We start from the raw sequence: 21,752 nt of genomic DNA on the forward strand, positions 1-21,752 counted from the left end.
TTTGGAGGTTATCTAGAGCTGCACCTTCATTTTAGGAAAGGAGAAATTACAGAGTTAAGTATCTTGCCCAAGGCTAGTAAGTGGCAGAGTAGGGGCTGTAAGTTTCCTGCCTATCTTGCGTCTCCAAAACTTTAGAGACGCCTTTAAAAAATATCCAACCCACATACAAAGAAATAGTAACACTCTAAAAATTCCCCCCTAGAACTGCAAATAAGATTAAAATATTAACTCAACCTTGGAAATGGTCACTTTTTGTGGTGTCTAAGCACAAACAATTCAGATTTTTTAAGGACTTTTTTTTAATGTAATAATTTTAAAAACATTTTTAAAAGTTTCATTAAATACATTACTTTTGACACACGCTTACCTAAATTCCATTTAATCTATAATATCTAGAGATCTCTAGATGTCAAAAATTTTACAAAGAAGAAAAATTTATGGGAAGTTTTCATTTGTGCTCACCATGTTCTGGAAAATTTCCTTAAACAGAAAGATGTGGGAATGAAATCCTTCAAGTGAATATAAATTGTCTAGATTTGAAACTGATGTTTTAATATTTCCTGTTAGCATTTTAAATTAGTGTATTTTTATGTCTATATACAAATTTTTATATATACTAAAAACCAATGAGGAAACTTAGAAACATCACATATTTTAGAATCTTTAAAATCACCTTCAATTCCACTAACAGAGGTGTTCTTTTAAATCATGATCCCTGTGGCCTATAATTTCCATTGGTAGACCTTAATAATAGCAGACTGGATTGGAATCAAAGTGAAAAGCAGCAGCAGGAAATTGAAAAGCTCACTGCTCCAGTTGGAAAGGTGTCAATAGCAGTTCATTTAAAAGGTACTAACTAGAATTCACAATCCATAAAGCTGTGTCAAGAAATTTATGGCAATGTTCAGAGGTGGCATAGGGAGCCTGGAGTAAAAAAAAGATACTGTATGATTCAAGCCTTTAAAAAGAAAAAGAGGAAAGGAAAATTTTTATACAAGGTCCTAAGAATAGTGTTTCCCTCATTTTAGAATAGCTTTACCTTCACATATATTATAATCCATCTAAAAAGAAATCAATTTGTACTTACAATTTGCAGTGATTATGCAACCGGCCAGAGAAAATATCATACTGTCTTCCAGGATCTAGGAAACGAAACTAAATTTAGAAGGTGTGAAATGTAAAGTGGCCTATATTTGGCCCTACTAAAATAACCCAGGGTATAAAGTTAAGGTCAAGGAAAGAAAAATATCTTATTTCTTTACAATGTTTTCACCAAAACAAAATCTGTATGTGAAGACCAACCTAGACATTGCATTGCTTTTTGATGCAATAAGTATTTGTCGACAGTATTATTTGTTCATGGTCTACCTTGGCAAACCAACTGGCTCGGTGCGTCCTTCTAGCTTGACCTGATGCAGCAGGGAATCCTCAAGGACAGTGGAGAAAAGGCTGCCAGTCTCCTAGGAGCCTGATTCCATTTCTGCATGCACACGCATACACACACACACACAACCCAAAACCACCTCTGTCTGCAAGGCACTAAAAGTTAACCAGCATATGCAGGGTAGGGCAGAAGATTTCTGTAATGAACAATTGTGGCAACAATGGCTCCACTTCTGTCCTTTGCCTAGCAACACCACAAATGCAGTGGTGTGCTAGGATAACAGACATGCCCTGTGAACAAGCCAACCTACCATACCTGGACATGTAGGCAGGGCGGCTTAGTCTATAAAGGCTTATATAAGTCTTTCTCCTCTTTTACGATCATAGACTTTTGGCCCGATATTTGTTTATTCAAATATTAAATAATACAGAGCTGTGTCAAAGAGCTAAATAGAAGGACACTAACCACTTGTACTACTTACACAATAAAAAAGAACAGACCCATTGAATTTCAGGAGGGCATATGGATTAAAGTTTAATAATGTTTTATTTGATAAACATTTAACAACTGCATTACCTGCTGGTCATTAAGGTTCCCTTGTACTAAGGAGTCAACGAAAACATGTTGACTAGAGTTTGTTCCTTTCCGTTCTTTTATGATTTTCTTTAAAATCAATTCCAGTTGCGTAAGGGCTTAGTAAAAAAAAAAAAAAGATTTTAGAATATAAGCATTTGTGAAGGTTGAGATTTTTAAAAATAATTCTATACAATTTTACCATATGCAGAATAAAATTTCCAAAGGTAAAAGAGTAGTAACTAACAAGAAAACTAATTTATGTTTAAACTCACCTACTTTTTCTTCCTTCTTTTTGTTAAATACAGCATATATACAAAAAAAAAGTAGAGCAAACATATATGTATAGTTTATGGAATGATTATAGGCAAACACTCACATGACCACCACCCAGGGCAAGAAGCTGAACAGCATCTACATCCAAGAAGCCTCCCATACATATGCCCCTCCCTTGATATTATGCATCTGCTTTCTAAATTTTGTCCTCTTAACTCCGTTCTCTCCCAGATCATGTATTACTCATTTAGGGGTAGATACAGATGTAGAAATAACTCTCAAATTCATATTTCCAATCAGGACCTCTCTCCCCTGAACTCTCATATACCTAATAACCAACTCAACACCTCCACTCGAACATATGAAGCATATTAAACGTAACATACCCAAAACTGAACTCCTGATCTTTGTCCCCTCAAACTGCACATTTCTCCAGTTTCTCCATCTTATTTACTCAGGCCCAAATGCTTGGTGGCATCTCCGTCTCTCTCTCCCTGCATCTAATCTGCCAGCCAATGTTGGTGGTTCTATCTTCAAAATATAGTACACAAATTGGAATTTATCAAAATTTAAATTTTTTGTGCATCGAAGACCACCACCAAGAAAGTGAAAAGATAATCAAAGAGTGGGAGAAAATATTTAAAAATCATATATCTGACAAGAGGCTTGTAACCAGGATATATAAAGAATTCTTACAACTCAAAATAAAAAGACAAATGACTAATTTAGAAAATAGGTAAAAGAACTTGGATAAACAAAAAAGACATCCAAATGGCCAATAAAAACATGAAAAAGATACTCTGCAATACCAGTCATTAAAAACCACAATAAGATACCACTTCACACCCAGTAGGAGACTAGAATCAAAATGTCAGGTAAGTGTGAGGGAGGATGTGGAAAAAACAAAGCCCTCATACACTGCTGGTGGGTAAGTAAAATGGTCCGGCCACTTTGGAAAACTCCAGCAGTTCTTCAAACAATTAAACATACCATGTTGTTATTACTGTTAGTCGCCATCAAGTCAATTCCCACTCATGGTGACCCCATGGGTGCAGAGTAGAACTATGATCCAGCAATTTCACTCCTAGTTATATACCCCAAAGAAATGAAAACATATGTCCACATGGAAAACTGTAAATGAATGTTTATGACAGCATTATTCCTAATAGTCAAAAGGTAGAAACAATCCAAATGTCCATCAGTAGACAAATGGATAAACAAAATGTGGTGTATCCATGCAACAGAATATGATTCAGCCATAAGAAGGGATGAAGTACATTCTACAACACGGGTGAACCCCGAAAACTGTATCCTACGTGAAAGAAGCCAGTTACGAGAGATCACATACTGTATGATTCCATCTATATGAAAGTCCAGAATTAGTAAATCTAGTGGTTGCTGAGGACTGCAGAGGGTGGGACTAGCGGTGCCATAGCTAAAGGATATGGGATTTCTTCTTATGGTAAAGAAAAGTTCTAAAATTGACTGTGGTGAGGGTTGCACATATCTGTGAATATACCTAAAAGCCATTGAACTGTACACTTTAAATGGGTGAATTGTATGATACGTGAATTTTATCTCAGTAAAGTTGTTAAAAAGGAAAAGAAAGGATTAGTGTGAAGATGTAGAGGAGATGGAAGAAAGTACTGAGATTCCAATGCCGGCTTGGGAATAAAAGGCATTTTTTAACAATAAAAAAAAAAAAAATACAGTAGATACCTTTATCACCTTCACTGCTGCCTGCCACCTTACCTAAGCCACATTCTCTCCCTTGCTTGGTTCATTGCAATATCCTTATTAGTCTCCCTCCTTCTGCTGTTGGTTTCTATGAGTCTATCAAAGCAGCCAAAGTGATCCTTTTAAAGTTTGACTCAGATAATATCATTCCTCTTTCCAGAACTTCCAGTGGCTTCCTACCTCATAGTAACAGCCTAGTCATACAATGGTCTATAAGCCTTACAAAATGTGTCCTTCTGTCCAACCCTCCTGACCTCTTTTCCTTTTATTTATATTTTGACTCACTTTACTCCAACCATACTGGCCTCCCTGTTGTACCTCAAATACACCAGCAAGAATCCCACCTCAAAGACTTTGTAATTACTTTTCCTCTAACTGGAATAGTCTTCCCTTGACATTTGAATATCCACATAATCTGCATGACCGATTTCCATGTCTTGCAAGTGTTTGCTAAAAAGTCAAAGAGATTTTTGCCTTCTATGAATACAATAGTACCTGGCACATTTGATAATATTTGTTGAAAAATCAATGAAGAGAAAGAATACTATGAAGGAATACTATTACGTATGAAAATAATCCAATATTTCAATGCAGTCTATGCATTTACAATTTACCTTCTTTACTTCTAAAAAGAACAAGGGAGAATAATTTTGGAGGGCTATCTTAAATGAAAACTCCATTTTTCTGTGGAAATTTTATAAAGTTGTTATCAATGTCAAACAATTTTGGAGTTTTTTTTTTCTTTTACTGGATGTTATAATAGCAAGAATTATTTATGTTTGTATATATTTTTAAAAATATCTATTTTATATCATTAAAAATATCATTCATTTTTCAACAAATTCTTTATTGTTAGACATTTCAGTTCCTTCTGGTTCTTCACTTGCAGAAAGAGTACTACAAAACTATTTTCATGAATGCTTTCCTCTTTTAGTAACTTCATCCATTATTTATGGCTCTTAAAATGTCCTGTCCAACACATAATACAGGGGAAGTCAGCACAGCTGGACTAAACCAAAAGCTAAGAATTTTACTGAACACAACCAAACACTTCGAAGGACAGAGTAGCAGTGGTGGGGGTCTGGGGACCATGGTTTCAGGGACATCTAGGTCAACTGGAATAACAAAATTTATTAAGAAAATGTTCTGCATCATTTTGGTGAGTGGCATCTGGGGTCTTAAAAGCTAGTGAGTAGCCACCTGAGATACATCAATTGGTCCCAACCCACCTGGAGCAAAGGAGAATAAAGAACATCAAAGACACAAGGAAAAGAGACAGAAAGGACCATGTAAACCAGAGACATAAACCATCAGCCTGAGACCAGAAGAACTAGATGGTGCCCAGCTACCACCAATGACCACCCTGACAAGGAACACTACACAAAGTCCCTGACAGAGCAGGAGAAAAGTGGGGTGCAGAACTCAAATTCCAGTAAAAAGACCAGACCTAATGGTTTGTTTGAGACTGGAGGGACCCTGGAAGAGAGGGCCCCCAGACTCTCTGTTAGCCCAGAAATGAAACCATTCCCGAAGTCAATTATTCAGACAAAGATTAGGTTGGACTGTAAGACATAAAATGATACTCATGAATAGAGTGCTTCTTAGCTCAAGTAGATACATGAGACTAAATGGACAGCTCCTGTGCAGAGGTGAGATGAGAAGGCAAAAAAGGGACAGGAGCTGGATGAATGGATACAGGAAATATAGGGTGGAAAGGAGGAGTGTGCTGTCACATTATAGGGAGAGCAACTAGGGTCATATAACAATGTATGTATAAATTTTTGTATGAGAAACTAACTTGAACTGTAAACTTTCACTTAAAGCACAATAAAAAGAAATGAAATGTACTGTCCAGTTGCTTCCTTAGCATTATACCCTTACACTTTCCATAAGCCCTAACAGGCTGTGCTAGCTCTGCAGCACCCCCATTCTGCAGTGAATGCTAGAGTTTCTTTTACTAACTTACTGCTTTTTATTCTCTTAGGAAAAAAAACAGACACCATATAAAACAGAGGGAAAAACATAAATATCCTATAATCCCACCATTCAGAGACCACCCTGTTAAAATTGGATATACATACATTCGTCCTTAGTAAAAACTAAGATTGACCAAACATACCATCTTCGTATTGTTTTTTCCGAGTTGTACTTTTATCAAGTGACCCATCTAGAAAGCCTTTTCCAATCTCAGACCAAACCTGAAAATAGCAAAATATTTAGTAAGTAGATTTTCTAAATAATACAAAGTAATCTAAGCTAATAACTGAGGAATTGCTTTCTCACCAACAGATCTGATAATATCTCCTTTTTAAGTGGGCTACACAATCACTGGAGCCCTGGTGGCACAGGGTTAAGCGCTCAGCTGCTAACTGAAAGGTTGTCAGTTCAAACCCACTAGCCATTCCGTGGGAGAAAGATGTGACAGTCTGCTTCTGTACAGATTTACAACCTTGGAAACCCTATGAGGTAGTTCTACTCCGTCCTGTAGGGTCATTATAAGTCAGAATCAACTCAAAGGCAAAGGGTTTGGTTTGGTTTTTGGACACAATCATTTACATCATAGTCTCTCAAAATAGGCTACAAATATATTTTAATGATTTCAAACAAGGCACCCTTCAAATTATTACACCTGGAAAATGAAAAGCTACTTTAATTTAAAGGGACTAGGAATGGGAACAGGAGGAGGGTACAGCAGTATGATCAATTTTTTATTATAATGGTACCAGTGGATAAATAAAAATTCACAGATAATTCCAAATTTTTATTGCACCTGAGATGCTGATAAATATTGGTTGAGATCCAAAAAAAGGTTAAAAATTAGTCTAAGGTTTAGAGATGATAAGCAGCAGGCGAAAAAATTTTAAATTGATTATAATTCAAAACTTCTGAAACAAAATCAAATCATGGTGAAAGAAATAAAACTTATTAATCAATGGATAAATATTTGAAAAATTCTTAGTATTATTTTATAACATACTTGAGAAGTATTAAAAAAATTTTTTCATCATACATTTTTTACATTTCAAAAATTGTTTTAAAAAAGTAACTGCTTAAATTTTTTTTGAAGGCCACACTTAATTTTGCTTGCATTGTGTTTTAGCACAAAACATGGAAATTTCTATACAAGTAGTCTCTGATTTATGATGTATTCAAGTTACGATGAACCGCACTTACAACCGGTTTTTTTTTTTTGTACATCTTATCATTAGTAATACATATGTAGGTATATATGTATTAAAATACATCTGTAAGTTTATATGCAATGTTTCCAACCCCTCAAAACAACTAAAGATCGGATTTATAAAGATACTAATAATAGAAGGCAATAATAATGAAAAATTAAAGAAAAAAAAAAAGAGGTACTCAACTTAGATCAGAACCAACTTATAACCGTGTCGTCAGGACACACCCCTGTCATAAGCTGGGGACTACCTGTACCACAGAATCTTAAACTTTCCACTTTAGAGACAAAGTCTGCATCATTCAACTACCCAATTTGATGAAAGAATAATTTTAAATTCATCCCTAGATTTACCGTGCCATGATTCTTCTGGAAGTGAATGACTTCCTGGTCATCTTCAAAGGTACTACCCATTACCATCTGCGTAACAGACTTCATAGCAAAACCAAGCATATGCTGGCAGAGGGGAACATGCTGGGACTCTGGAAAGGAGAGCCATTTATCTAACAATTCTTCTGAAAGCTGAAAAGAGAACAGAGAACCGCAATGATTTACTATCTCCTCTGGCTAAATCTCAGAAAAGCTCAGCAAGTAACAGGAACTTCTCAGAGTCTCTTAGTCATTTCTTCATTCACCAAATATTTATTAAATCTCCTGTGAAATAAAAGCAGTGTCAAACAAAAAAGAGGGCAAGCTTTGAAGTCAGAAAACTTTGGTTTTACTTCTGGCTCTGTCACTTAAAAGTAATGTGACTTTGAGCAATTTGCTTATTAACTTTTCAGAGGTTCAACTGACTCATCAGTTAAATGGAAATGACAACTCCTACCTTGCCTGGCTGCTGTGACATGGATGATCATACCTCACACACTGGTAAGAATCTTGTAAGGTAACATATACAAAGCCCCTCCCATGACAGGAATTCAATTTTAAACTATTCCCCATATCAACTCTGTGAACTTTTTGTCACAGTACAGAGAATTAAATTTTGTGAAATGCAAAATAAATACTCAAAATGAAAAGGGTTAGCATTACATAGGTTTACGCCAACTTGAAGTATATGGAACATAAAACTTTTTTTTGAGAAAGGGAAGGGAAGCCTCAATGATTCCCAAGTATCAAAATTAATGAACTGAACAATATACTTTAAAAGAATTCTTTGAGATTTGAGTGAAGTATGAAGAAAACAGGAAAATAACGGTTAAAACACAATATATTTGAAAAATTACTCTCATGTTACCAAATATCAAATTTTGCTTGCTTCAGAAAACATTATTTTTCTTAATAAGCATGGAATTTTTCCTTCAAAACAATTCTAGAAAAAACACGTGACTTACGACTTTCTCAGCTGTCTCAACTCCATGCAAAGAAATAGGAAACTTACAGGTGGCTTCTGCTGAAAGTAATTAAAGGCATAGATATTGGCCACAGTAGCAGTGAGATGATATATTTAAACAGTGGAAAGAAAAAAAAACTTATCAACCAAGAATTCCATATATGGTAAAACTATCCCTCGAAAATGAAAGAAAAATTAAGACATTCCCATATAAACAAAAACTGAGGACCTCCTCACTAGTAGGCCTCCCCTACAAGAAATGTTCAGTAGTACTGTGTATTTGATTTGTAAGTCTCCTTTTCTCTCTCTCTTTTTTCTGTATGATGTAAAAGAAAAATACATTTAAATATTATAAAGTTATATTAATGGGCACACAATGTATACAGACATAACTCGTAACAATAACAATATAAAGGGGGAATGGAGCTATAAAGGAGCAGACTTTAGGTATGTTATTGAAACTAAGTTGGTATTAATTCAAAATTGATTGTTATAAAGTTAAAATGTTAATTGTAATAGCCAAAGTAACACTATGAAAAATTTTAAAAATACAGAAAAAGAAAAGGGAAACAAAATGATACACTAGAAAAAAAAAATCACAAAAAGAGCAGTAATGAAGGATCTGAGGAACGAAAAAAAGTGTAAGACATATAGAAAACAAATACGAAAATAGCAGAAGTCCTTACCTGCTTATCAGTAATTACTTTAAATGTAAATGGATTAAACTGTCCAATTAAAAGGCACAGACAGACAGAATGGATTAAAAAAAAAAAAAACAAATAAGAACCAACTACATGCTGCCTACGAGAGGCTTACTTTTCGATTCAAAGACACAAATGGGTTTAAAGTAAGAGGATGGAAATAGACATTCCATGCAAACAGTAACTAAAAGAGAGCTGGGGTGGCTATATTAATATCAGAAAAAACAGACAAGTCAAAAATTGTTACAAGAGACAAAGAAGGACCTTATATATAGCAATAAAGGGTTCAATCCATCAGAAAGAAAATAACAATTACAAACATATACACACTCAACAAGAGCCTCAAAATATATGAAGCAAATACTGACAGAATGGAACGGAGAAACAAATGGGTCCCCAAGAATAGTTGGAGATTACAATACCCTACTTTCACTAATGAACAGAAAAACTGGAGATCAATATGGAACAGAGTAACTGAATAAATCAACTAGTACTAACAGACAACCACAGAACATTATATCCATCAGCAGAATTCACATTTTTCTCAAGTGGATATGGAATATTCTCCAGGAGGGACCATGAGATTTGGGCCACAGAACAAGTCTCAATAAATTTAAGAAGACTGAAATCATACAAAGTATCTTCTCTGACCACAATGGAATAAAAGTATAAGTCGATAACAGGAGGAAACCTGAAAAATTCATATGTACATGGAAGCAAAGCATAGGACTGGCAATACTAAAGCAAGGGTGAAGGTTTGTAGTACTCCGTTTGGGACACAGAACTGTCAGACAGCACACAGGGTTCAGCTAAGCATCTTTAAGGATAAAAGGGAAAAGAGGCTATCTGGTATGGATTAATATTGTTGTTCTCAAAATCTGTTATCATTTGAGGAGTGTCTTTAAAATGTCAGGTCCTCCTTCCCAGAGATTCTGTTTCAATAAATCTGAGTAAGGGCCCAGGAATCTGCATTTTCAACAATAGGGTGTATTTCAGGTGGGAACCACTGGCTTAAAGTCTGACTGAAAACAAAGGACAAATCAACTGATGTAGCAAACTTCATGCTCTTTCCATCCTCATCATTCCAACAGTCTAGGTTTTAGGGTTTTTGCTTTTTCTTTTGGAGGGTGAATGTTTTGCTTTTCTCTGTCTGAGTTTTTTGTTTGTTTTCTTGTTTTAGAATTTCAGGAAAATAAAAGTCAGCTTAGAGAGACAGGTATCAGTGAGTAGGTTCCAGGGTCTTAAAAGCCTGCAAGTGGCAATCTAAGATACAACATTGGTCTCTATTTGTCTGGAGCAAAAGAGAATGAAGGAAACCAAAGACTCAAAGAAGAAACTAGTCCACAGGACTAACAGCCCACACAAACCATGGCCTCTTCTAACCTGAGACCAGAAGAACTAGATGGTGCCTGGCTACCACTACTGACTGTTCTGACCAGGACACAATAGAAGGTGCCAGATAAAATGGGAGAAAAATGTAGAACAAAACTCAAATTTCTAAAAAAGATCAGACTTACTGAACTGATGGAGACTAGAGGAACCCCTGAGACTACTGTCCTAAGATACCCTTTGAACTTGAAATTGTAGCTACTTCCCGAGGTTTCCTTTCAGCTAAATAATAGATTGGTTTATAAAATAAATAATATCACCTTTGAGGAATGTGCTCCCTTGAACAATCAACTATACCAGATCAAATGGTCGACATTTACCCAAGAGCAAAGATGAGAAAGAGAGGAGGGGCAGAGAAGCTAGGTCAATGGAAACAGAACAAACAGAACAGAAATAATGAGAATGCTGTAATGTTATGAAAATTGTAACCAATGTCACGGAACAATTTGTATAAAACCTGTTAAATGGGAACCCAATTTGCTGTGTAAACTTTCACCTAAAACCTCAAATATTTTTAAAAATTAAAAAAAAGAGTATCAAAGGCAGGATATGTCAATAGTTAAAAAGTATACTATTATCTGTATTGCAATGTACTCAGGCTGAACTACTTGCTACCTTACCTTTAGCAAGACAGCAAAATTACTCTGCAGAGAATTAGTCACACCATTTTCATATAATTTTTTCCTTTTGTGGTTTTCACTTGCACTCCCACCATCAGATTGATACCTCAATAACGACTTTAACATAGTTTCAAAAGGGTCCGCTGAAACAGACAAATTGAGTATTTCTAAATGAACAATCAAAATAATCACAAAAAACTTCCCTTCTCCCCACAAAAAAACAAAAACAATAAAACCTCTCCAGCAAGAGAAAAAAGGACCAAGGGATGTAAGTGATCATAGGTGAGAGGATGGCGATTTTCTTTACAATTCCCTTAACTGTCTTTCCTAAAAAGAAACAGCACAAGAGGCAACGGAAATTGGCAAGAATACAACATCCTGACTCAGAATTACAGTGTAAGTCATTAATACTTCCATCAATTTTCTACCTACATGACTACAATACCTTTGATTAACAACAAAATAATCCATTCCACTGATTTTAAAGCAAAATGGGCACATTTGTGTGATCACTATTATGATTAAAATTATCTAGCTGGATTTAATTTTTTTCCTTCATTCTTTTTAAACTTTCTTTAATAATGTGTTTTCACAAAAAAGGTACATGCTCATTGTACACAATTTAAACACGAAAACATGAAGAAGCAAAATTCATCCTAAACTTCAACAGAGATGCTCACTGTTATCATTTTAGATTTAAAAATCTCATTTTTGTTTGCACCCCATTGATTTTTAGTGAGGTGAAATATATTTTCATTTGTTTATTGGCCATTTGTATTTCTTCCTTCTTGAACTGCCTTGTTTTTTTTGCCCATTTTTCTATGAGGGTGTTTCATTTTTCTTTCCTTATTAGATTTCGTGTGTATGTTTATATATATGCGGTATATATTTTCCCATTTCTCTTCTAAATCTTTTTACAGTGCCTTATTCTTTACTGAAATGTAATAATTATTTACTAGATATTAAGGATATCAATTGTTCTTCAGTCACTGTGGGGCCAACATTTCCCCATCTCTTGTCCTTTGCTAAGGTGCTTATTGTACTGAAAATTTTCATTTTTATATAGATCGATTTATTTATCTTGTGCTTTATGGCTCCTAGGTCTTGTGTCATGGTACGAAGGGGTTTATCTACTCCTAAATTTAAAATATTTAACCATGTATCTATTACTTTTATGACTTTATACTTTAATCATTTAGGATTTATTTTGACATGAAGAATAAGGCAGGGATCAAGATTTCTGTTTTTCAATATAGCTAACTAGTCTTCCCAAAACCATTTATTATTACCTTTCCCCTTTATCGTAAAATGCTGTCTTTACCATAAATATTTGATTTGTCCCCTGGACTACTATTCTATTCCATGATCTGTCTAGTCCTACCACAATACAAGAGTCTTTAAATCACTCTAGCTTTAAAATTCACTGTATAGTATAAGTATTCCTTCCCCTCATTAGTATTCCTTTTCTAGGCTTTTTGTGGCTGTTCATGTACATTTACTCTTCCAGATGAACCCTGGAACTACTTCTTTCAGTTTCCAAAAACAATCCTGTTGGAATTTGCACTGAGATTTCATTATATATCCATAAATTGAAGAAAAAAATAATCATTTTACAATAGTTTGTCCTAAATGAGGTAATGAATATAAAGACTTCAGCACAATCCCTGACACATAGTATAAATCATTCAATAAGTTATCTATTCCTATCTCCTACACCCATCTATCGGTTTGTTGTACAGTGGTGGTTTGCATGTTGCTATGATGCTGGAAGCTATGTCACCAGTATTTTAAATATCAGAGTCATATATGGTAAACAGGTTTCACCAGGCCTTCCAGACTAAGGCAGATTAGGAAGAAAGGCCTGGTGATCTACTTCCAAATATTAGCCAATGAAAACCTTATAGATCAACAGAACACTGTCTTACTCATTTGCTTTGGACACATCAGGGATCAATCACTAGAGGGTGCCACGTGTGATGACACGGAGGGCCAATAAGGGAACGGGAAACCCTCAGTGAGACGGATTAGCACAATAGCCTCAACAATGGACTTGAACATGCTAGACAACTGCGAGGATGATGCAGAACCAGGTAACATTTTGTTCTTTTGTATACAAGGTTGCCAAGAGTCAAAGGCAACTCCACAGCAGCTAACAACATTTCTATTTAAGAATGTATAGTTCTTCATTTATTAGACAGTTATTCTTAAAAGATAAGGATCACCTAATTAGAAAGAAAATTAAACTTACATGTCTTATTGGGGTTGATATGCTGCTTCAGTACATCAACAGTGCCCAAACTAACCACAAGGTGTCTGCCAAACCAGAAAGAGGCCACAGGCCCATATCTCTCATGCAAATTAACCAGGAACTCGTGCAAGCTTCCACTGCTGACAATATCTGGAAGATTACCATCTCTGAGAAAAGACCATCATTTGACAAAATAATTAATTTCCTTTGGGAGAATCATAAAACCAACAGATGACTCTGAATTAACCGTGTTAATAGATGGGAATAAAGGCACATGAAATTCAAATTACTGCAAAATCCAAAACTCCATTATATTTGACTTCTCATTATGTTTCTATAGTTACATAGTTAGATATGGATTTGTCTGACATTTTGAAAATTCATTATCACTTGAAACCAAATAAAAAAGCTACACAAGGAACATCTCACTTAGAAACTAGAAAACTATTCAACTTTTGCAGTACCTCATTCTAAGATATCAACAGACATCATAAACAAAAAAAACTTGTCAAGTCAATTCTGAATCACGGCAACCCTAAAGGACTGGGTAGACTGCTCCATAGGGTTTCCTAGCCTGTAATTTTTATGGAAGCAAATGGTCACATCATTCCCCCACGGAGCAGCTGGTGGATTTGAACCACCGACATTTCAGTTAGCAACTACTGCGCCACCAAATAAAAAAGTTACACAAGGAACATGTGACTTGGAAACTGAAAACTATCCAACTTCTGCAGCAACTCATTCTAAGATATCGATGGATATCACAGGTTGATGAAAATCATCAAATCAGGTATGGCAATTTTTTTCTTCATACCTTTTATCTTAATCCTGTCTATCTTCTACTTTCTCTGGCTTGGGAAAATGAAAGCAATTAACGGTTTTGATTTACACAGCCTTCCTTTCTGTTCTTAATAAAGTTTAGGTTTGTATGCCCAGATGTAAATTTAGAATAACCCAATTTAAAATATATAAAGAAATTAAATAAACTGAGCAATCTAAAAATATAACTTAGTTTGGATACTAAAATAAAGGGTTGACTTTGCTGATTCCAAAAAAACAATTCCTCACTTTTCTTCAGTTGGTGTAATCCCCGGAATCCCCGCAGCTTGTCTAGAAGCCTTAAGGAAAAATAAAAAAATAGTTTAGTATAATGAATTATCATACATCCCATAAATCAAATGTGTTTTCCCAAGACATCTGCAGGACCTTAAAAAGGTGGCTTTCCAATTCAGCTGAATCTAAGAAATTATTTCTATCTTAAAATATAAAAAATGACTTCTTGGTATGGAAAGGATTCTCTTAATATTCTTCGTTTATGTCAAACTAAGGCATTTGAAAAATTTATATCTACTTTATATCAAGTAATATATAGTCAAGCACATTTTTCTTTGTTCTAGTCTACACATGGTCCTACCTGGCTTGGCTTAAAAAATAAAAACCTATGCTTATAACAGTTTTCATTCCTGAGAGTTTTGCTCTTTCTAGTCATAGAATTTACCAAAATAACAATGTGATAGTCACTATCTTTTGCTTTAATGCAAATTCATTATTATCAGTGCCATATAGTTAGTGAGGTACCTGGTATAAAAATATATTTAAGAACGCATAACTGTTAAAGGGACAACCCCTAAATAATGAACTGGGGAAAATTTTAAGAAATTTTAATCTTTTACAGTTTCGTACTGGGTTTATGATTGCTGAGTTTTGGAGTCAGTGTAATTTTTTATTTTACTTTTATAATAAAACTTTTATCAAATAATTCTTAAACTAAATATACAAAAAATACTTACAGAAAAAAATAACCTAAAATGTTAAACTCCAGAATCAATTCTGAATGTTGTCAATATATTCTGACTACGACTAATCAGAGTTTATCTATTTGGCACTCTGCCTTTTTTTACTTAACATTGTATCAATCAATCAATCCTCATTTATTTGAACACTTAAAAGGCTAAACGGTAGTCCATCATGTTGCCAGAACTGCTTAATCATTTTCCTACTGTACTACTATAAAACATCTGGGCTATTTCTTTTTTTCATTTATTATAAATACTGCTATAAAAATCTTTGTACAACTTTACTTTTTTCCTCTTGTTTTTTCCCAACCTTGGAGTATGTACTCCAAAAGAGAAATACTTGGTTGAATGGTACTAAGTGAAGAGTTTTACAGTTTCTACTAAATAGTATGAGATTACTATCTCAGCAACAGTATACATAACTTGCATTTAACTGATGACAGTGAAACCTACAATGTATAATTTTGTCCTGTAGTCTTATTAGGAAACCCTGGTGGCGTAGTGGTTAAGAGCTATGGCTGCTAACCAAAAGGCTGGCAGTTTGAATCCACCAGGCGCTCCTTGGAAACCCTATGGGGCAGTACCATTCTGTCCTATAGGGTCACTGTGAGTGGGAATCCACTTGATGGCAACAGGTTTGTTTTTGTTTTCAGTCTCATCAATAATGGAAACTTTTCAAGTTTAATACTATAAATAGTGGGGAAAAGAAATGGACGACCCCGCATTTAAAAAAAGATACTAGCATTAAAAAAATGTAACTTTCATTTTTTTAACTTAAATTATTAATGACTAAAACATGTTTCCTGATTTCTGTTTAAACATGGTGATTTGGTAACATTAATCTACTTTCCTCTTCCTCCTGAAATCCCACTAAAATGAAAGTAAAGAAAAAAGAAAGGAGAAAACAGTAAGGATAAAGAGAATAGGGGAGAAGCCAGTATATGAACATTTCAACCAGTTTTGAGAAGGTGTTAAAATGATGGAAAAGTGATTAACTGACATAGTTGAAAGGCCTCCTCTGGAGGCCTGCTGAGAATTCCTACAAGAAGCAAGCGGATACGCACTGTAGGTGCCAGAAAGGCAGGATCATACACAAGGTAAAGATAGAAGAATTCCAACAACTGGTAAAAAGTCTGTATATTGATCCCTTAGACCCCTTAGGTGTCCTCCTCATTCCCATGATTACTTCTCCCTCTGGAAGGAGATCCCAGGATTGCAGATTATGGAACAAGAGGCTGGTGGAGGGGTGGCTAGAAAACGGTGGTAGCCTCTATAATTTCTAAGAGAAATTTTTTTCAACCGAGAATTTTATGCCCAGCCAAACTATATTCACATGTGCGGCAGAATAGAGAAATTTTTCAGATAAGCAAGGTCTCATAAAATTTATTTCCCCTCCACACTTCCTTAGAAAGCTCATGGAAAATGATGTACTACAGCAAATAAAGGAAATGAAGGGTAAAAAAAAACAAAGAAATATTTGGCATTCAGGAAATGGGATATCCAACACAACTGAAGAGAGTCCCTACAATAATAGTGAAAGGACAACAGTCATGCAGCAGACCCAAAAGGTAACCAGTACAAACCCTGGAAGGATGATGATGGAGGGCTACACAAAGGATGTCTTAGGGGAAAAAATACATAATTGATGTGTCTGAATATTTGGACAATTTCACTAAGTGGTTTTATGATAGAACGGTTGAAATATTTGGGAAAAACTAGTGATAAAAGCAGGAATAAATACACCCTAACACTGTGTAAATACACACTACAACCCCTCCTCACCCCCTTAAGCCCAGCTTTCATAGCTCCATCAGCAGGCATGAAAAGGGAGTCTCAGAACTCTATATACTCTGGGTAAAATGGATCCAATACCAACCTCCACACTTCCATCAGCAGAAATAAAGGGTAAGCCCCAGAATTCCAGGTAAAATTTGATCCTGCCTTTTGTTGCATCCATATTTCCCAAATAGCTAAAATGATGAAGGAAATCCCAAATTCAGAATATACCTTGCAAGACCCTGCAAAACTTCAATCTCCCCAATAACCACAGCTACATCAGCACCATCTGCCTCGAGACCATCCAGAATAATCTTTTTATGATCTTTTTTATTACTCAGACACCACAAGAAACCAAGAACTCCCATCCCCAGGACCTCCCTAATTTCCCAGTCTCTTATTCCTACAAGAGGTTGTCCTCTTTCCTGACCCTATCTCCCATCTCTCCCCTACCCAAACCTCTACTCTACCTCAGCCACTCATTCCTATAATCATACTCTAGAACTTGACATCACCAAATGTCAAGACAAAACCTCCAGAATATTAATATCAAGCACCCAAATCTCCAACCACTTCCTTTCCCTCTCATTATTTCTATTACCATGAGTCTAACCTCTAGCCTTGATTAAATCCAACACTTTGTCAACTCTGCACCTGTACTCAGAGCTGAACACAGCTGGAAAAAAACAAAACCAGAGATAAACAGCCATGCTGACTAGTCTCACTTTAAATTCATGAATGTCAAGTATACTGGCTGCGAATTACAAATTTCCCTAGTTCATTCATTTTCCAAATCTTCTAGATGACTATTTCACTCTTTCTCTTCAAATCCCTTATCCTCACTACCAGTTGCTGTCAAGTTGATTCCAGCTCATGGTACCCCATGTGTGTCAGAGTAAAACTGTGTTCTGTAAGGTTTTCAATGATTTTCCAGGCCTTTCTTCTGAGGCACCGTTTTAATCATTTACACCACCAAGGGACTCCTCATACTCACTAGAAACTTAAAATCTTGCTTCTTTTTCACTGAAAGTAGTAGATACTTTCACATGCTCCCATATCACTGCTACCTTCCTATCTATATCTGTGTCCTTATACTCCACCTTCCCTATTTCTATAGATGAACTGTTGATACTCCAAATGAAATATTCCCCTTATCTTCCACACCTGTACTAGATCCCCTCTCCTCTCACCTACTGTAGAAAATTGTTCTAGCAATTCTCTTCTCTTTCTTATGTCATCAATTTTCCCCTTTTGACTTGATAGTTCTCATTAGCATACTAATATAATCTTTCCCACCTTAAAAACTTCCTTTACCTTACTTCTCTCTCTAGTCACCAACCTCCTTTAGTGCAAAATCCTAAAGTTGTCTGCACTTGATATCTCCAAACCCACTCAATTTAGGTCTTTACCCCCATCATTATGATGAATCTGCTCTTCTTAAAATTAATGTTACTAATTTCATTTAAATCAACTAAGGGTGATTACAGTACTTTCTTATGCTTAAAGCACTTTATTTCCTTATATTTATCTGGCTGTTCCTTCTCAGTCTCCTTTGCGGCTCCTCTTCTTCTCCTCAACCTCTAAACATTACAGAGTTCCAGGGCTTGGTCCTCGGACCTTTTCTCTTCCTGTATCTACACTCCCTGGGTGATCATAGCTGGTCTCCAAGTTTAAAATACCATATATACAGTGATAACTCACAAATTTACATCCCCAGCCTGGCCTTTTTCCTTACTCAAAACATACATATCCAATCACCTACTCAACATCTCTACCTGGATGTCTACCATACATCTAAAACCTAGAATATTTAAAATCAAACTCCTAATTTCTATGAACCCCCACTAGTTCCCACCAAACTAAAACAAAAAACAGTAACAACAAAACTATGACCTTCCCTGCAGTCAATCCATTCTTCTTCCAGCTACTCACACTAAAAACCCTGGCAGTTTCCTTGATACCTCTTCCTCTCATATTCCACATCTAAAACACAGGAAAATCCAGTTGGCTCTACCCTCACAATGAACCAATCCTCACCACCTCTGCTACTACTCTGGTCCAAGCCAATGCTATTTCTCACCAAAAAAAAAAAAAAAGTATTGCAATAGTCTCTTCTCTTCCTGCTTCCATTCTTGCCTCAAGCCCATAATCTACTCATAACATTCTTTTAAAATTTAACTAATAAATGCAAATTTTAATTCTTTTATATTTTAAATGTCACTTCTCTGTTGAAACCATCCAGTGTAAAAGTCAAGTCCTTAAAATGGCCTATAAAGCCACTTAAAATCTGCCCTAACCCCCACCTTTCTATTTCCTACTCTTCCTCACTTACTCCACTCCAGCCACACTTGTCCTTTGCTTTCCAGGAACACATCAGGCATTTTTCCCGAGGGTCTGCATCTGCTATTCTTTCCCTGGGACCTCTTTTCTCAATGAATGGCTTGATTCTTCACCTCCTTCAAGTCTCACATCTCTTGACTATCCTACTTAAAATACCAATCCTACCCTCCCCTCAACTTTTTCTCCATCATACTTAACTCCATCTGCCTTGGTTATCTAGTGCTGGCTATAACAGAAATACCACAAGTGGATGCCTTTAACAAAGAGAAATTTATTTCTTCACAGTAAAGTAGGCTAAAAATCCAAATTCAGGGTATCAGCTACAGGGGAAAGCATTCTCTCTGTACGCCTTCTCATCAATCTTCCCCCGATTAAGAGTTTCTTTGCACAGGGACCCAGAGCACAAAGGATACACTCTGCTCCTGGCACTGCTTTCTTGGTGGTATGAGGTCCCCCACTCTCTGCTTGCTTCCCTTTCCTTTTTATCTCCTGAGATAAAAGGTAGTGCAGACCACACCCCAGGGATACTCCCTTTACATTAGATCAGGAATGTTACCTGGGTAATGGTGTTATAATTCCACCCCAATCCTCTTTAACACAGAATTACAATCACAAAATTAAGGACAACCACACAATACTGGAAATCATGGCCCAGTCAAATTGATACACCCATTTTGGGGGGGACATAATTCAATATATGACACCATCTAACATACTATGTATTTTGTTTACTGTGTTCCCCCCAAAGAGAATGTATTAGTCAAATTTTTTCATCTGGCTTGTTCACTGCTGTATTCCCACCCAGCTCATGGATCGTGCCTGTCACACAGCAGAAACAAACATTAGTTGAGAGATAAACAGTATCATTGCTACTAGCTAATCATCTCATCTAAAGATTATCAAAATTCGACACCTGGTACCACTAAATGTTTAGTTTCTCAGAAAATAAAATATATCAGAAGTTCCAAATTTTGTAGTTGCAATAGTCTAGTCTAATCCATTTTACCAGTTTTAAAAAGAACACTTAAGAAGATGTAATTGCCATTATCAGTGATGTACTTGGACCTGTTCAACTACCTTTAACTACTTTTCGCTTTCACTGTAAAACCACCACCTTGCTCTGTAGAGCATATTTTCCAGACGCCTCTTCATCCATTAGCTCCTTTGTTTTTCCAACCATGCTCTGAGGTTGAAAAAAGCAAGCAGAGAAAGAAGGGGGGAAGAATGAGATTCAGAAATTAAAGAGCTAAGTCAAGCTCACACTAACTGGCAGAGCAGTGCTCTTTCCATCACTCCATTTTGCCTCTGAGGCCCTGCAAGGAGCAAGAGCGGGTCCGGATCTCCAGGGCTTTGAATTCCAGTAATAACAGATCCATGGACAGATGGAATGACAGATGACAAAAAATGATGGCAGCCTCCAGTAAGGATTAAATGTGAGCCCCCACTGTTAAGTCCTCGGAAAGGGAGGAAGGAGTGGCACCCTGGCGTTTCCTCCCAGACACACGAGCAAACCGAATTCAGGTTTGACAGACTGGCTGCAAGAAACCCGCCCAAAGCTCTTCAGACCCGCCATGTAACGGGTGTGGGGGTGCAGGGCGCTGTGAGGCCGGACTCGAGGGCCAATCCTCAGCTAAGCCCAGGACTGGCACGGAGACTCCGGGCATCACGCGAGCTTTCCCTCGGCTCTTGCGCGCCCGTACGGGCGGCGCGGAACTGGACGCCCTCCGCGCCGGGCAGCTAGCGGGGTCGTCGCTCCCTCAGCACCGCCCCACTCAGCGCTTGCCCCTCGCTCGCCCGGCCAGGCGTCACGTGACTCGGCTGGGGTCACCGAGCAGGAGCTTCCCCGCCCTTCGTGCCCGCTGAGGGAAGGCATCGTGGATGCAGGCAAAAGAGAGGCTGGGACGGCGGCCGGACCCGTGAGGGTATAGGCGGCGGTTACCGGGTAGAGATAGAGTACCGCTCCCACCAACGCCAGCAAGAAGGTAACGGCGAAGATCGCGAAGTCCAACATGGTTCTTCCGCTCTGGGAGCCACGTCTCGATCCACTGCTCGGGCAGCAGCGCATCAGCCTGGCCCAACCTATGGAATTAGTGTGTGGGCGGAGGAACCCAGAGTGACCTGCGAACGAATTGGCCGTTGGGGGCGTGACCAAAGCCTGCCGGCCTGAGGCGGGGGAAAGGTAGAGGGACAGAGAAAGCAATGGATCGCCGAGGAGCGGGAGTGTTCTCTGTGCGCAGTCGTCCCAGGGTCGGCAGAATGGGACCTTGACCCGAGGGCGGGAATTAGGTTCCAAAACTGAAGAACACACTCACAGTTTGGGGACTGAGTTGCTGGGGAAAAATCGAGCCCAGGCTTCTAAAAAACGGAAGGAGTTATGGCTCTTCCCCAACCAACACTT

General features: G+C 37.1%; 1 protein-coding gene across 3 annotated transcripts in view; it reads right to left on the reverse strand.

Annotated features, from left to right (window-relative positions):
* LOC100656942 (cytochrome P450 20A1) overlaps positions 1-21,425 on the reverse strand; it is a 38,079-nt gene extending 16,654 nt beyond the window's left edge. For all 3 annotated transcript variants that reach the window (XR_002784420.2, XR_002784419.2, XM_003406125.4), the window contains exons 1-8: positions 21,294-21,425; positions 14,511-14,560; positions 13,443-13,609; positions 11,195-11,337; positions 7,506-7,673; positions 6,090-6,168; positions 1,961-2,076; positions 1,088-1,142 (exon numbers count right to left, since the gene is read on the reverse strand). Coding sequence is in view for 1 of the 3 variants with exons in the window: in XM_003406125.4 (XP_003406173.2) it covers positions 1,088-1,142; positions 1,961-2,076; positions 6,090-6,168; positions 7,506-7,673; positions 11,195-11,337; positions 13,443-13,609; positions 14,511-14,560; positions 21,294-21,419 (904 nt within the window). In the remaining 2 variants the exon portion in view is untranslated. The remainder of the gene's footprint in view (positions 1-1,087; positions 1,143-1,960; positions 2,077-6,089; positions 6,169-7,505; positions 7,674-11,194; positions 11,338-13,442; positions 13,610-14,510; positions 14,561-21,293) is intronic.
* Between the last annotated feature and the right edge of the window lie 327 nt (positions 21,426-21,752).

This window comes from Loxodonta africana, chromosome 6, assembly GCF_030014295.1.
Source record: "Loxodonta africana isolate mLoxAfr1 chromosome 6, mLoxAfr1.hap2, whole genome shotgun sequence".
Lineage (NCBI taxonomy): Eukaryota > Metazoa > Chordata > Mammalia > Proboscidea > Elephantidae > Loxodonta > Loxodonta africana.